The following is a 13024-nucleotide window of genomic DNA, read 5'->3' on the forward strand; positions in this document are numbered from 1 at the left end:
GGAGGTATTGGGCCTTTTCTCACAACAGACAGCACAGTGTTCAGAAGGCCCAACTACTCAGCTCACAACAGCCCAATTTCACAAAGCTGTCCTTTATTCTATTCAGATTATATACCTAGTAAAATGGTACCTAATTTTCCTATTATGCCCTTTTATACATTGTAGAGGAATAATTAGTGATAGTGATGTATAGGACAACTGGATAGTTAGTTAGAACAGAAGCATCTTTTTTATTCTTTTTCATTCTGATTTTGTATATATACCCGAACATAGATGATGAAAAAGACACATAAGAAATTTTCTCATAACATTTTATCTCAACTTCCTTCATGGTGAGGGTTCGAATCCCCATATTGCAATCCCCCCCCCCCAAAATTTCCCTTCCACTACTCCCGATGTAATAAAACATTTTTTTTAAATGGTATCTAGTAGCATTTCTATATTAGTTCTAGTGGCTTTAAGGATCCCAAATTTAAGCTGGATCCAGGAAATTGACTGAGTTTTGACGACTTATAACATGAGACAAAAACCTGGCTCTCAATTAGTGTGTTGACTTCAGAACAAGTTGTAATTTTTATTAAATTAATAATTAGGGTTTATAATGTATCAATAGTTACCGAGTTAGTCGAATTTGTTTTTATAAGATATAATCTAATTTTTTGCATATTTTTTGCAGCATTCAAGTATGCATGCCAAGTTGTCAACTAAATTGGCAAATAGTCGCTGTTCGTCGTCACTCTCTGAAGAACGTTGTGAGTTTACCCGACTAAATGACAAATGATAAAATAAAACAAATGAATTATAGTATTATTTCATATAGAAATTTTATTGTAATATATTTAATGTCAAATCATATAATTTTAAATCAAAATCAATGTTTACTCTAGAAAAGATAGTGTGTGTGACTTTTTCCTAGCGGCATAAGATTCAAAGGCTCAACCATACAAGATTTCTTTTGTTCTTAATAGTCACACCTCCAAACTGACGAATTCATCATTGCACACCCTCAAAGTTTATGTAATATTACGAAAAGATTAATATTTATTTGAAGCAGCCTGTCCTGCTGGCTCTAATATCATAATAATTCTTTTCATGTGTCAAGCATACATCAGAGCACCTATAGTATCATTTTTGTGAACTATCATGTCTCTGAAAATTTCACCAACGATTTCATTTTGGACAATAATTTCTAGAATAGGAATATATCAAAGGCATCCCCAAAACTAAAGCACCATATTCTATCCATTAGGAAAAGACCACCCCTGAATGTCGTCTTTTAATTTTTCTTTTTTAGTTTCCCACCATTTGTTTGATACCTGATTTGGAGCCCGACTAATTCAGAGTCGTGCTGGAAAACCTCAAAGACTGTCCCCTACCAAATGTGATTATATTTCTAAGCGCTCGAACCCGAAACCTCTTGGGTGGATAAAATATGCGCTCCAGTCTTTGGTCGTATAACGTGTTTCAACTTGATCTACTTTTGACAGGGTAACCGTAATAATGGATAGCTTATATAATAATTCATCATATTCATATTGGACTATACTGCCCAACTTGCATTTACTTGTGAGTTGAGATATTGGCTGGCGACCATCCCTTGGACTATAGTCAATGCGCGTTTGGCACACAAACTTGTCATTCTTGTTGTAACATTATCATCTTTCCTTCTTTTTTCTTTAATTTTTCTTTAATTTTTATTCACCTTTTTTCGTTTGTTTACTAGAGTAAATATTCTCTTTATTTATGACTTTTCAGTACCTTCCCATTTAAACACTTGCACAAAAAAACGAAAAAGAACTAACCATTGAAACCTATACAAAACCATTAGTTAAAGCCTATTGGCACCTTATCAAGTACATGGTTCATCTACCAATTTAAGTTGTACCAAAGTGAACTTGCCCCTTTCCTCACAATTCTATCCAGCTTGTCAACTCTGCTGTTTCTTCATAAACCACTTTCCTTCTCAAGAAAAGAACAAACCGAATTGAACTTCTCGGATGTTTCTGCTCCATGTGCCACTTCTAGAAAAGAAGGGAAAAACCCAGTTGACTTGCTGTAATGTGAATGCACAATTTGAGTTTACTATTCATTTGGTGGTCAGCAAACTTGATATTTTTAATGTACTCCTAGATTTTGAGGGGGTGTAGTTTTTGTTGTCTTTTCCTGTGTGGGGTTACAGACAACTTGTTCTCTAACATGGGGCATCCTAGATTAGAGGCATGTTTGGTATTTTCTATCAAATTCATCGAATGCAAGTCATTTTCATTAGTATGGAAGACTAGTTAACTTCTACTGAAAGCAGTGAATAAAGATTCTATAATAAGTGTATAAATTTTCATTTTCAGCTTAAGTTTTTTCAGTGAGTGAAGCTTCTTTCTTTTGAACCAATGATGTCAAATACAGTAGCTGTATATGCATTAGCCATATTCTCTAGTACCTTCTTCATAGTTCTGTCATCTGGGCAAACTCCAAGCTTGGAAGTTGAAGTTGCTGCTTTGAAAGCTTTCAAGAAGTTAATCTCTGATGACCCTTTAGGTGCACTTGTAGATTGGACTGATGCAAATCACTATTGCAACTGGTCTGGAATCATATGTGATCCTTCTTCAAAACATGTCATCAACATTTCGCTTATTGGGACGGAGCTCAAAGGCGAAATCTCTCCGTTTCTCGGAAACCTCTCCAAACTCCAGGTTCTTGATCTAACTTTGAATTCATTTACTGGAAATATTCCACCCCAGCTGGGTCATTGCACAGACCTGGTTGAGCTCATTTTTTATGAAAACTCTCTTTCTGGTGAAATTCCTGCTGAGCTTGGAAACCTAAAAAACCTGCAGTTAATAGATTTTGGAAATAACTTTCTGAATGGGAGTATACCTGAGAGTATATGCAACTGCACTGACTTGGTGTTAGTAGGCCTCATTAATAACAGTCTCACAGGCAAATTACCGTCTGAAATTGGTAATTTGGCCAATCTTCAGTTGTTTGTAGCTTATCAAAACAATTTGGTTGGTTCTATTCCTACCTCCATTGGATTGCTGACAGCTTTGCAAACCCTTGATCTGAGCGAAAACCAGTTATCTGGACCTATACCACCAGAAATTGGCAACTTGTCAAGTTTAGGAATTCTTCAGTTACATCTCAACTCTCTTTCTGGAAAAATTCCATCTGAACTTGGCCTCTGTGTCAATCTTGTTACCTTGAACATGTATACTAATCAATTCACTGGAAGCATACCTCCTGAGCTGGGAAATTTAGAAAACTTGCAAACGCTTAGATTGTTTAATAATAAGCTGAACTCTAGTATACCTGCCTCATTGTTCCACCTGAAATCATTAACTCATTTAGGACTCTCACAGAATGAGATAACTGGTAAAATTCCTCCCGAGTTGGGATCTTCAACGTCGCTACAAGTGCTTACCCTCCACTCAAATAGGTTGTCTGGGGAGATTCCATCCACTATAACAAACCTGGCAAACTTAACATATTTATCTTTGAGCTTTAATTTATTGACCGGATCACTTCCATCGGAATTTGGGTTACTCTATAATCTAAAGAATCTAACTGCAAGCAATAACTTCCTAGAGGGACCTATTCCACCTAGCATAACAAATTGTTCACATCTTCTTGTTTTAACCATTTCTTTTAATAGAATAACGGGGAAAATACCAAATGGGTTGGGGCAGTTGTCCAATCTTACATTTTTGTCTTTGGGATCAAACAAGATGTCGGGAGAGATTCCTGATGATCTTTTCAACTGCTCAATGCTTGAAGTTCTAGATCTGAGTGACAACAATTTCAGCGGGAAACTCAAACCAATGATTGGCAGACTCTCTAAACTTCGAGTTCTAAGAGCCCGTAGCAATTCATTTCTTGGGCCAATCCCACCAGAGATTGGTAAACTGAGTCAACTGATGGATTTAGTGCTTCATAAAAACAGTTTCTCAGGTGTGATACCACCAGAAATTTCAATGCTTTCAAACCTCCAGGGCCTTTCGCTGTCTGACAACAAGCTGGAAGGTGAACTTCCTGTGCAACTTATTGAGCTTAAACATCTCAATGAACTCCAGTTGCAGAACAATAATTTCTTCGGTCCAGTACCCCACCATATATCCAAACTAGAATCACTTTCGCTAATGGACCTGAGTGGAAATAAGCTTAATGGTACAATCCCAGAGAGCATGGCGAGTCTCCGCAGACTGATGACCTTAGATTTTTCACACAACCTTCTTACCGGAACTCTTCCTAGAGCAGTACTTGCAAGCATGAGAAGTATGCAAATTTACTTGAATGTTTCCAGCAACTTGTTAAATGGAGAGATCCCAGATGAGATTGGCGTATTAGAAATGGTTCAAGAGATTGACATGTCAAACAACAATATATCAGGCAGCATTCCCAGAACGCTAGAACGCTGCAAAAACTTATTCTCACTGGACCTATCTGGAAACGTGCTCTCGGGTTCTGCTCCAGGTGAAGTTCTCACCAAATTAAGTGAGCTTGTGTTCTTGAACCTCTCAAGGAACAGATTAGAAGGCGAACTTCCTGAAATGGCAGGATCGATACATCTTCGCTCTCTTGATCTCTCACAAAACAAGTTCAAGGGAACCATTCCCGAGAGATTTGCCAATATGCCTGCATTGAAATATCTCAACCTTTCTTTCAACCAACTTGAAGGTCATATTCCAAAGGGGGGTGTATTCAACAATATAGGGTCGGCAAATTTATTGGGAAATCCATCTCTATGTGGAACAAAGTTTCTCAGGCCATGCAGCATCAAAAGCAGCCGAACAAGTTCTCATGTTTTTTCCAAGAAAACCTGGATCATATTTGCAGCATTTGGATCGGTTTTTGGTCTCATTCTTCTTGTGTTGGTAATATTTTTGATTCATCGTCACATGAAGAAGCAAAAAGTGAAAGACGCGGAGGATAAACTTCCAAAGTATACCTCAGCACTGAGCCTCCAGAGATTTTATCAAAAGGATTTGGAACATGCTACCGATAATTTCAGTCCAGAAAAGATTATTGGAGCCAGCAGTTTAAGTACCGTGTACAAAGGTATGGTGGAAGATGGGAAGATCGTAGCAGTTAAGAAACTGAATCACCAGTTCTCAGCAGAATCTGGTAAATGCTTTGATAGGGAAGTCAAGACTCTAAGCCAACTCAGACACAGGAACCTGGTTAAGGTGCTCGGTTATGCTTGGGAAAGCAAGAAGCTAATGGCCTTAATTTTAGAATACATGGAGAATGGGAACTTGGAGAGCATTATTTATGGTCGAATGGCGGATGACTGGACATTGTCCAATAGGATTGATATTTTAGTTTCAGTTGCATGTGGGCTGTCATACCTGCATTCAGGCTATGATTTTCCAATAGTGCACTGTGATTTGAAGCCTTCAAATATTCTTCTGGATAAAAATATGGAAGCACATGTGAGCGACTTTGGGACAGCTAGGATGTTGGGTATTCATCTCCAGGATGGGAGCAGCATATCATCCGCATTTGAAGGAACTATTGGTTACATGGCTCCAGGTAATAATTCTTACAACTTCTTGACCGACAGTATACCAGATTTTACGTTACAATTAACATGAATAAAAGATTTCTACAATGTAGACAAGCTTATGTGGGTAACACGAACACATATTTTGGTCAATGGTGAATGTTTCAAGGACATTCCATTTTAGCATCATTCAGTAGCAACATCACTTTTGTAAATCACAATACACAGCTTAGCAGAATCTTTTTTTTTTTTTCTTTTTTTCTGTGAATCACAAAATGCTGATTAACTTGCATGTGGAAGAATGGACAAGCATATAAATGATGCAATGTTTTCAACATATAATCTGAAAAGTAATGTTTGAATGCTAACGTGCTAGGCCTAGCTTTAGAGTTTTGAATTTCATGGACATTTTACATGCTCCATGTTTAATTTGTGACCTCACTTACATGAAATATTTCTCTATGAAACAGAGTTTGCATATATGAGGAAAGTTACCACAAAAGTAGATGTATTCAGCTTTGGTGTGATAGTAATGGAGATCATTACAAAAAGAAGGCCAACAAGTCTTACAGGAGCAGATGAATTACCAATGACTTTGCATCAAATTGTTCAGAATGCCCTTGCAAATGGCATAAACAAGCTAGTCCAGATTGTGGATCCTAATCTAGCTTCATCTGTCTCCAAGAAACAGGATGTAGTAGAGGGACTTCTTAACTTGGCTTTATCCTGCACCTCTCCTGATCCGGAAGATAGACCTGACATGGAACAAGTTCTATCTTCCCTTACAAAGCTAAGTAAGATGGAGTGCATGCATTCACGTGCTTGTTTGGTAAAAGCTTAAATTTGATGTAGACGAAACTGGAGCATCGACAATCTTAATGTGAACCACCATTAAGTTTCCCTTTGTGGCCAATGGAACTAGTCCACAACTTTAAATGTATGTTACTATTTAACTATTTAAATAGAATTTACGTTTTTCAAGCCATAACTGATCTCTCAGGTTTTCCTGCTTTACAAATAAATTACTAGAGGTATATAGTTGAACTCTCACGTTAGATTAAGTTAAAGTTGACTTGCATCATAAAATTGAACAGCATATTCAAGAATACTTCACCATAATAACAACTACGGAGCAAAAACACTAGATCTTTACGAAGTTGATTGCAAGACAAAACAGCCAACACATTCTGTCACTAAAGATTGTCTACAGGGAATGAGCACACTTTTGAACAAAAATATATAGAAGTGAAACGAAAACTCAAAAACAGGCCTTAATAAGCCTACAATCATCCAATCCATCATATTTTACCTTAAAATTTGCATTCCAGAAATCTATTTACTAGAGCGAAGAAGCAACCTCATCTATTGGTGGATCATTATGCAAGAACTCATCGATGGTCGAGGGAAATTCAAAGCTTCCAACACCATCAAAAACCTCTGTCGAATGAATAAGAGCAGCTTTGCCTAAAAGCAAATGAGCCAACTTAAATGATTCTCTTCTCTCTCCAATATCACCATTCAAAAAATGCTCAATCCAGCCTTCTAATCTCTCCACTTCTTTTTCACTTTTTGGCCCTTTAACCCCAACAATCTTCCCATAAAATGCATCATCACAACCCAAATCCACTTCCACCCTTTTGTCTCCTTCCCTTTTACGATCCGATAAACCTAATAGTTCCATCAACAGTTCAATCTCATCAACCCCATTATCATCAACTCTTTCTTGAACATGTGTAAGGTTTATCTGAGGTGGGGTTTGTGGGAAATGAGGGGAATTTGAGAGAAATTGAAGTGGGGTTTCACTTTCTTTGAGGTTTGTGTTAATGGAGTTATCAGGAGTATCATCACAGTTAAGGTATAATGGGCTGATTAAAGATTGGGTCGATGTGTTGATGGGTTCTTGTTGAGATGGTTTGTCAAGTTTCAATCTTTTCTCTAATTGTTTGAGAGAAGAGAAGAAATTGGAGTGTGGAGAAGGTCTTTGCATTTTATTTTTGGTGGGAATTAGAGTGAATAGGGGTTTAGGGTTTAAGTTATGGAACAGTGAAGAGGGAAAGGAAAAAAGAGCGCCAACTACTGAAAAGGATAGTTGAATCAAACGGCTGTTTGGTGAAGCTTTGGTTAGACACTATTTAGGTCCCGTTTGGTTCGAACACTAAATTATCCCGGGATTATAATCCTGGCAATATAATCCTTAACTAATTTATCTCACCGTGGGATAAAATAATACCAAGTTTGATGGGATAAGGTGGAACATTCAGGATTAAGGTTGAGATTAAATTTATACTGTGTTTGGTTGAGAGTATAAACTGTGTAAGTTTAATCCAAACTTAATCGTGTGATATCCACCTTATACCGCGAACCAAACGAACAGGTTTAGATTATTTGACGATTTCACATGAAAGCACAAGGAATGTAGTAAATTTTATGTTTGGTATTCTACGCTTGTGAAAAATACCCTGAACTTCATAAAAAAGAAAATACTAGACTTTACAACTTCACTTGAATTCCAAGAATCTATTCAGCTTATTTATCAAGCCACTGCCGAAATAGTTATTTCTACTGTGAAAATGCTCTCGTAAAATCTAGAATCTTAATGCCTTCAAAATTTAGAATCCACCTTGTTCTAATGTTCTTCAAAAATCCAATAATTTATATGCCCTGCTGAAACAATAATTTAGCGTTGAGCTATCTTTTATTTGATTCCTTTATCTCGATTTATTCTTCAGATTCTCTTCTATGCTAGCTTTTGTACTTCATACTACTCAATGAACTTAAGCATCCAAAATTGATTTTAAAAGGTTATACGATGACCTATCAATACAAGTGAATTCCCTTATGTCCGTTTATACCTTGGATCGTATAGTTGCTAATAAGAGTTTCTGAAAGACGACACAGGGCAAAAACATACTGGTGAAGTTCCAAGTGACACTCTTGACACACAATATGTAAGTAGTATGTCAAGATCCCTGGCCTTCATAAATGGGCATGCATCCCTCTCTTTTCTTGATCCAAGGCAGTCAGGTTGTTCGTCTGTTTGGAACTGATGTAGCTGCTGATGTTTTGTGGAAACTGTTCGACTTACATATGCAGGTAAGCTTTTTGAAACTAAGAAAGTTCTTTGGCTTATAAAGCAGGTGAATCTATTATTCCCATATTATTGATTAGGTCCATGAATTGTGTATTTATTTGTTTGCGTGAAACCAATAGCAGTTGTGGACCACAAATGCTGATAAGAGTAAAAAGAAATTCATTTAAAAGGAGAAAAAGGCATGTGTAACATACAGTAAATTATAGCACTGTTTCTGTGTGCCCAGACTTAGGACCACTTGTATGAGTGGTGGTGAATAGGTCTACACAACCATGACAACGATTAATAAAACAGTTCATTCTTCTTCTATTTTTCCTTTTCCTTTCTGATTCACACTAAGAAGGGATAAATTCGGGCTGTAATTACTTGAAAATGCCTGCAATAGTCTTTTACCCTGCTGGAAGAAAAATATCTAAAGAACTACCCAATGGGGAAAAGTACAAGACATCTTACTGTAAGCTCAACAACACACATGACAGAGAGCAATCTTTGTAGCCACACAACGTAGGTTTGGTCCCCCCCTAGGAAGAATCTTGGAAGATTGATGGATTTGTGATCGCCAAGTGTCAATGAAGAGTAATCTTGATACCCAATGAGATCATAGATATAGATATCACTGGATAAGGACTCTTCCCCTCTTACTCCCTATATATGGTCTTGTAACTTCATCTCATCACAGCCAACTTCAACAATATTTCAAACCATCAAACACGCACTTTCCCCTTGATAAACCATGGCAGCTGCTACAATGGCTCTTTCTTCCCCTTCTTTTGCTGGACAGGCGGTGAAGCTCTCGCCATCTGCCCCAGAAATCTCTGGAAATGGAAGGATCTCTATGAGAAAGACTGCTGCCAAGCCTGCCGCATCTAGCAGCCCATGGTACGGTCCAGACCGTGTTAAGTACTTGGGCCCATTCTCCGGTGAGTCCCCAAGCTACTTGACCGGTGAATTCCCAGGTGACTACGGGTGGGACACCGCTGGACTTTCAGCTGACCCAGAAACCTTTGCCAAGAACCGTGAACTCGAGGTGATCCACTGCAGATGGGCTATGCTTGGTGCTCTTGGATGTGTCTTCCCCGAGCTCTTGGCCCGTAACGGTGTTAAGTTTGGCGAGGCTGTGTGGTTCAAGGCCGGATCCCAAATCTTCAGCGAGGGTGGACTTGACTACTTGGGCAACCCGAGCTTGGTCCACGCACAGAGTATCTTGGCCATCTGGGCTTGCCAAGTTGTCTTGATGGGAGCTGTTGAGGGATACCGTGTTGCTGGTGGACCTCTTGGTGAGGTTGTTGACCCACTATACCCTGGTGGCAGCTTTGACCCATTGGGCCTTGCTGAAGACCCAGAGGCATTTGCTGAGCTCAAAGTAAAGGAGATTAAGAACGGCAGACTTGCTATGTTCTCTATGTTCGGATTCTTCGTTCAAGCCATTGTTACCGGAAAGGGTCCATTGGAGAACCTTGCTGACCACCTTGCAGACCCTGTTAACAACAATGCCTGGTCCTACGCCACAAACTTTGTTCCCGGAAAATGAATATCATAAAACATTCTTAAACTTAGATTGTTTTATGGGCCTGTAAAGTTGTTATGAGTTGACAATAGAATGAATTTTTGTTTATCTTCTATGATTGTGTAGTTCCAAGTTTCATTTTCCAATGCCATGAATCAAATATTGCCACTTACATACCAAAGGGGAAAAGAGCAAAAAAGTCTGAGGATACATATGGGATGTGGTAACTAGAAAATTTATAAAGCTTTTATAAGCTTAAAAATTGAATTTGCACACCAGAGGAACTCATGGAATTCAATTAATTCTGGAGAAGCAATACTCAAAATTAGGGTAAAGCATTAATGTTGGACAACATGATGTTATTACATGATTCCTCATTTTCTGTCGAGAAGTGAAAGAGGAATTAAGAGGACATAAGTACATAACATCATTTTACTACCAGACATTGACATCTCAATGATAAGGGAAAACCAATTTGTTTTCTAGTCTGAACGTAGTAAGGAGTAACATACTGTATAAGTTTTCAGGTTCCTATATTATGCGTCCTTAATTTAATTAGCACCTTTGAACAAATTCATAAATTTCTTGTACAATCCTCCTTCCTCACATCTGGTACTATTTTTAGATTAAAAGCACCTCTGATATTATTTAACAGGGGCAGGTACCCTTCCAAACAAGGCACATAGTACTGACCAGAAGCAAGGGACACAGTTAGCAGAAGACACTTGATTGGTAAATCGCTTGATAAACATTAATTGGTATGTAATCTGGTAAAAAATGTGAACTGACCTGCTATCACATGTTAAAATTTACTACTGATAGTGTAAGAACATCTTTACACCGTTAGTGTATATAACTTAAATCCACAATTGGTAAATTCTATTTCTCTTAACACAACCTTCTCTTAAAGTCTATAGTGATGCTGATGAATCCCAACAAATGAAAATCTATGCTCATGTCCTTCTGAACAAACTCTTTCTAAGTCTCAGCATTGCTCATGTAGTAGTTAAGTGCACGTACAAAGCCACGGTTAAATCTCTTAAACATGAAATGAACATTGCAACATATATTAAAACTTTCTATGACTATACCTCTTCATGTATGATAAACAGGTTTTCCTCAATTTATTTAGTTGAAGGCCAAACAATAGTTCTACATTGAATTAGCTGATAGTTGTGGCATCTTTTACCCTGGTGGCCTGGTAGACAAAATCTAGAGAAATGCCAAGTGGATAATGAATGGGATATCTTATTGTTAGCTCAATAACTCACGGGATAGAGTGCAATCCTTGTAGCCACACATAGGAGGACAACATTGGTTGGGTCCCCCTTATGAAGATCTTGGAATTGATGGATTAGAGATTGCCAAGTGTGCATTAATTGCTGCCTATGGGATCTTGATACCCAATGAGATCAAAGATATAGATATAACTAGATAAGGACTCTTTCCTCTTACTCCCTATATATGGTGAAGCCCTTGTAACTTCATCTCATCACAGCCAACTTCAACAATATTTCAAACCATCAAACACTCACTTTCCCCTTGATAAACCATGGCAGCTGCTACAATGGCTCTTTCTTCCCCTTCTTTTGCTGGACAGGCGGTGAAGCTCTCACCATCTGCCTCAGAAATCTCTGGAAATGGAAGGATCTCTATGAGAAAGACTGCCGCCAAGCCTGCCGCATCTAGCAGCCCATGGTACGGTCCAGACCGTGTTAAGTACTTGGGCCCATTCTCCGGTGAGTCCCCAAGCTACTTGACCGGTGAATTCCCAGGTGACTACGGGTGGGACACCGCTGGACTTTCAGCTGACCCAGAAACCTTTGCCAAGAACCGTGAACTCGAGGTGATCCACTGCAGATGGGCTATGCTTGGTGCTCTTGGATGTGTCTTCCCCGAGCTCTTGGCTCGTAACGGTGTTAAGTTTGGCGAGGCTGTGTGGTTCAAGGCTGGATCCCAAATCTTCAGCGAGGGTGGACTTGACTACTTGGGCAACCCAAGCTTAGTCCACGCACAGAGTATCTTGGCCATTTGGGCTTGCCAAGTTGTCTTGATGGGAGCTGTTGAGGGATACCGTGTTGCTGGTGGACCTCTTGGTGAGGTTGTTGACCCACTATACCCTGGTGGCAGCTTTGACCCATTGGGCCTTGCTGAAGATCCTGAGGCATTTGCTGAGCTCAAAGTAAAGGAGATTAAGAACGGCAGACTTGCTATGTTCTCTATGTTTGGATTCTTCGTTCAAGCCATTGTTACTGGAAAGGGTCCATTGGAGAACCTTGCTGACCACCTTGCAGACCCTGTTAACAACAATGCCTGGTCCTATGCCACAAACTTTGTTCCCGGAAAATGAATATCATAAAACATTCTTAAACTTAGATTGTTTTATGGCCCTGTAAAGTTGTTATGATCGTTGACAATAGAATGAATTTTTGTTTATCTTCTACGATTGTGTAGTTCCGAGTTTCATTTTCCAATGCCATGAATCAAATATTGCCACTTACATACCAAAGGGGAAAAGAGCAAAAAAGTCTGAAGATACATATGGGATGCGGTAACTAGAAAATTTGTAAAGCTGTTATAAGCTTAAAACTTGAATTTGCAGACCAGAGGAACTTAAGGAATTCAATTAATTCTGGAGAAGCAATACTCAAAATTAGTGTAAAGCATTAATGTTGAACGCTATGATGTTATTATTATATGATTCCTCATTTTCTGTCGAGAAGTGAAAGAGGACATAATATTATTTCACTATTGAACTATTGACATTTCAGTGATAAGGGAAAACCAGTACTATATGTTTTCTAGTCTGAATGTAGCAAGTAATATATAAGTTTCCAGGTCATCATAATTATGTGCTCTTAATTTAATTAGCATCTTTGAACAAATTCATAAATTCCTTGTAGTCCTTCCTTACATGTGGTACTATATC

At 38.5% G+C, this 13024-nt stretch overlaps 2 protein-coding genes across 2 annotated transcripts; both read left to right on the plus strand.

Annotated features, from left to right (window-relative positions):
• The first annotated feature begins 1808 nt into the window (after nt 1-1808).
• LOC132622079 (LRR receptor-like serine/threonine-protein kinase FLS2) lies at nt 1809-6485 on the plus strand. Its single transcript, XM_060336606.1, has 2 exons — nt 1809-5526; nt 5968-6485. Exons 1-2 carry the CDS (start codon nt 2388-2390, stop codon nt 6336-6338), a joined length of 3510 nt encoding a protein of 1169 aa, XP_060192589.1. The 5' UTR covers nt 1809-2387; the 3' UTR covers nt 6339-6485.
• Nucleotides 6486-9248: 2763 nt separating this feature from the next.
• LOC132622083 (chlorophyll a-b binding protein 21, chloroplastic-like) lies at nt 9249-12536 on the plus strand. The gene is made up of 2 exons (XM_060336609.1): nt 9249-10115; nt 12016-12536. The coding sequence occupies exons 1-2, from the start codon at nt 9322-9324 to the stop codon at nt 12443-12445; spliced, it is 1224 nt and encodes a 407-aa protein (XP_060192592.1). The 5' UTR covers nt 9249-9321; the 3' UTR covers nt 12446-12536.
• The last annotated feature ends 488 nt before the right edge of the window (nt 12537-13024 follow it).

The sequence above is a fragment of the Lycium barbarum genome, chromosome 12 (genome assembly GCF_019175385.1).
Source record: "Lycium barbarum isolate Lr01 chromosome 12, ASM1917538v2, whole genome shotgun sequence".
Classification (NCBI taxonomy): Eukaryota; Viridiplantae; Streptophyta; class Magnoliopsida; order Solanales; family Solanaceae; genus Lycium; species Lycium barbarum.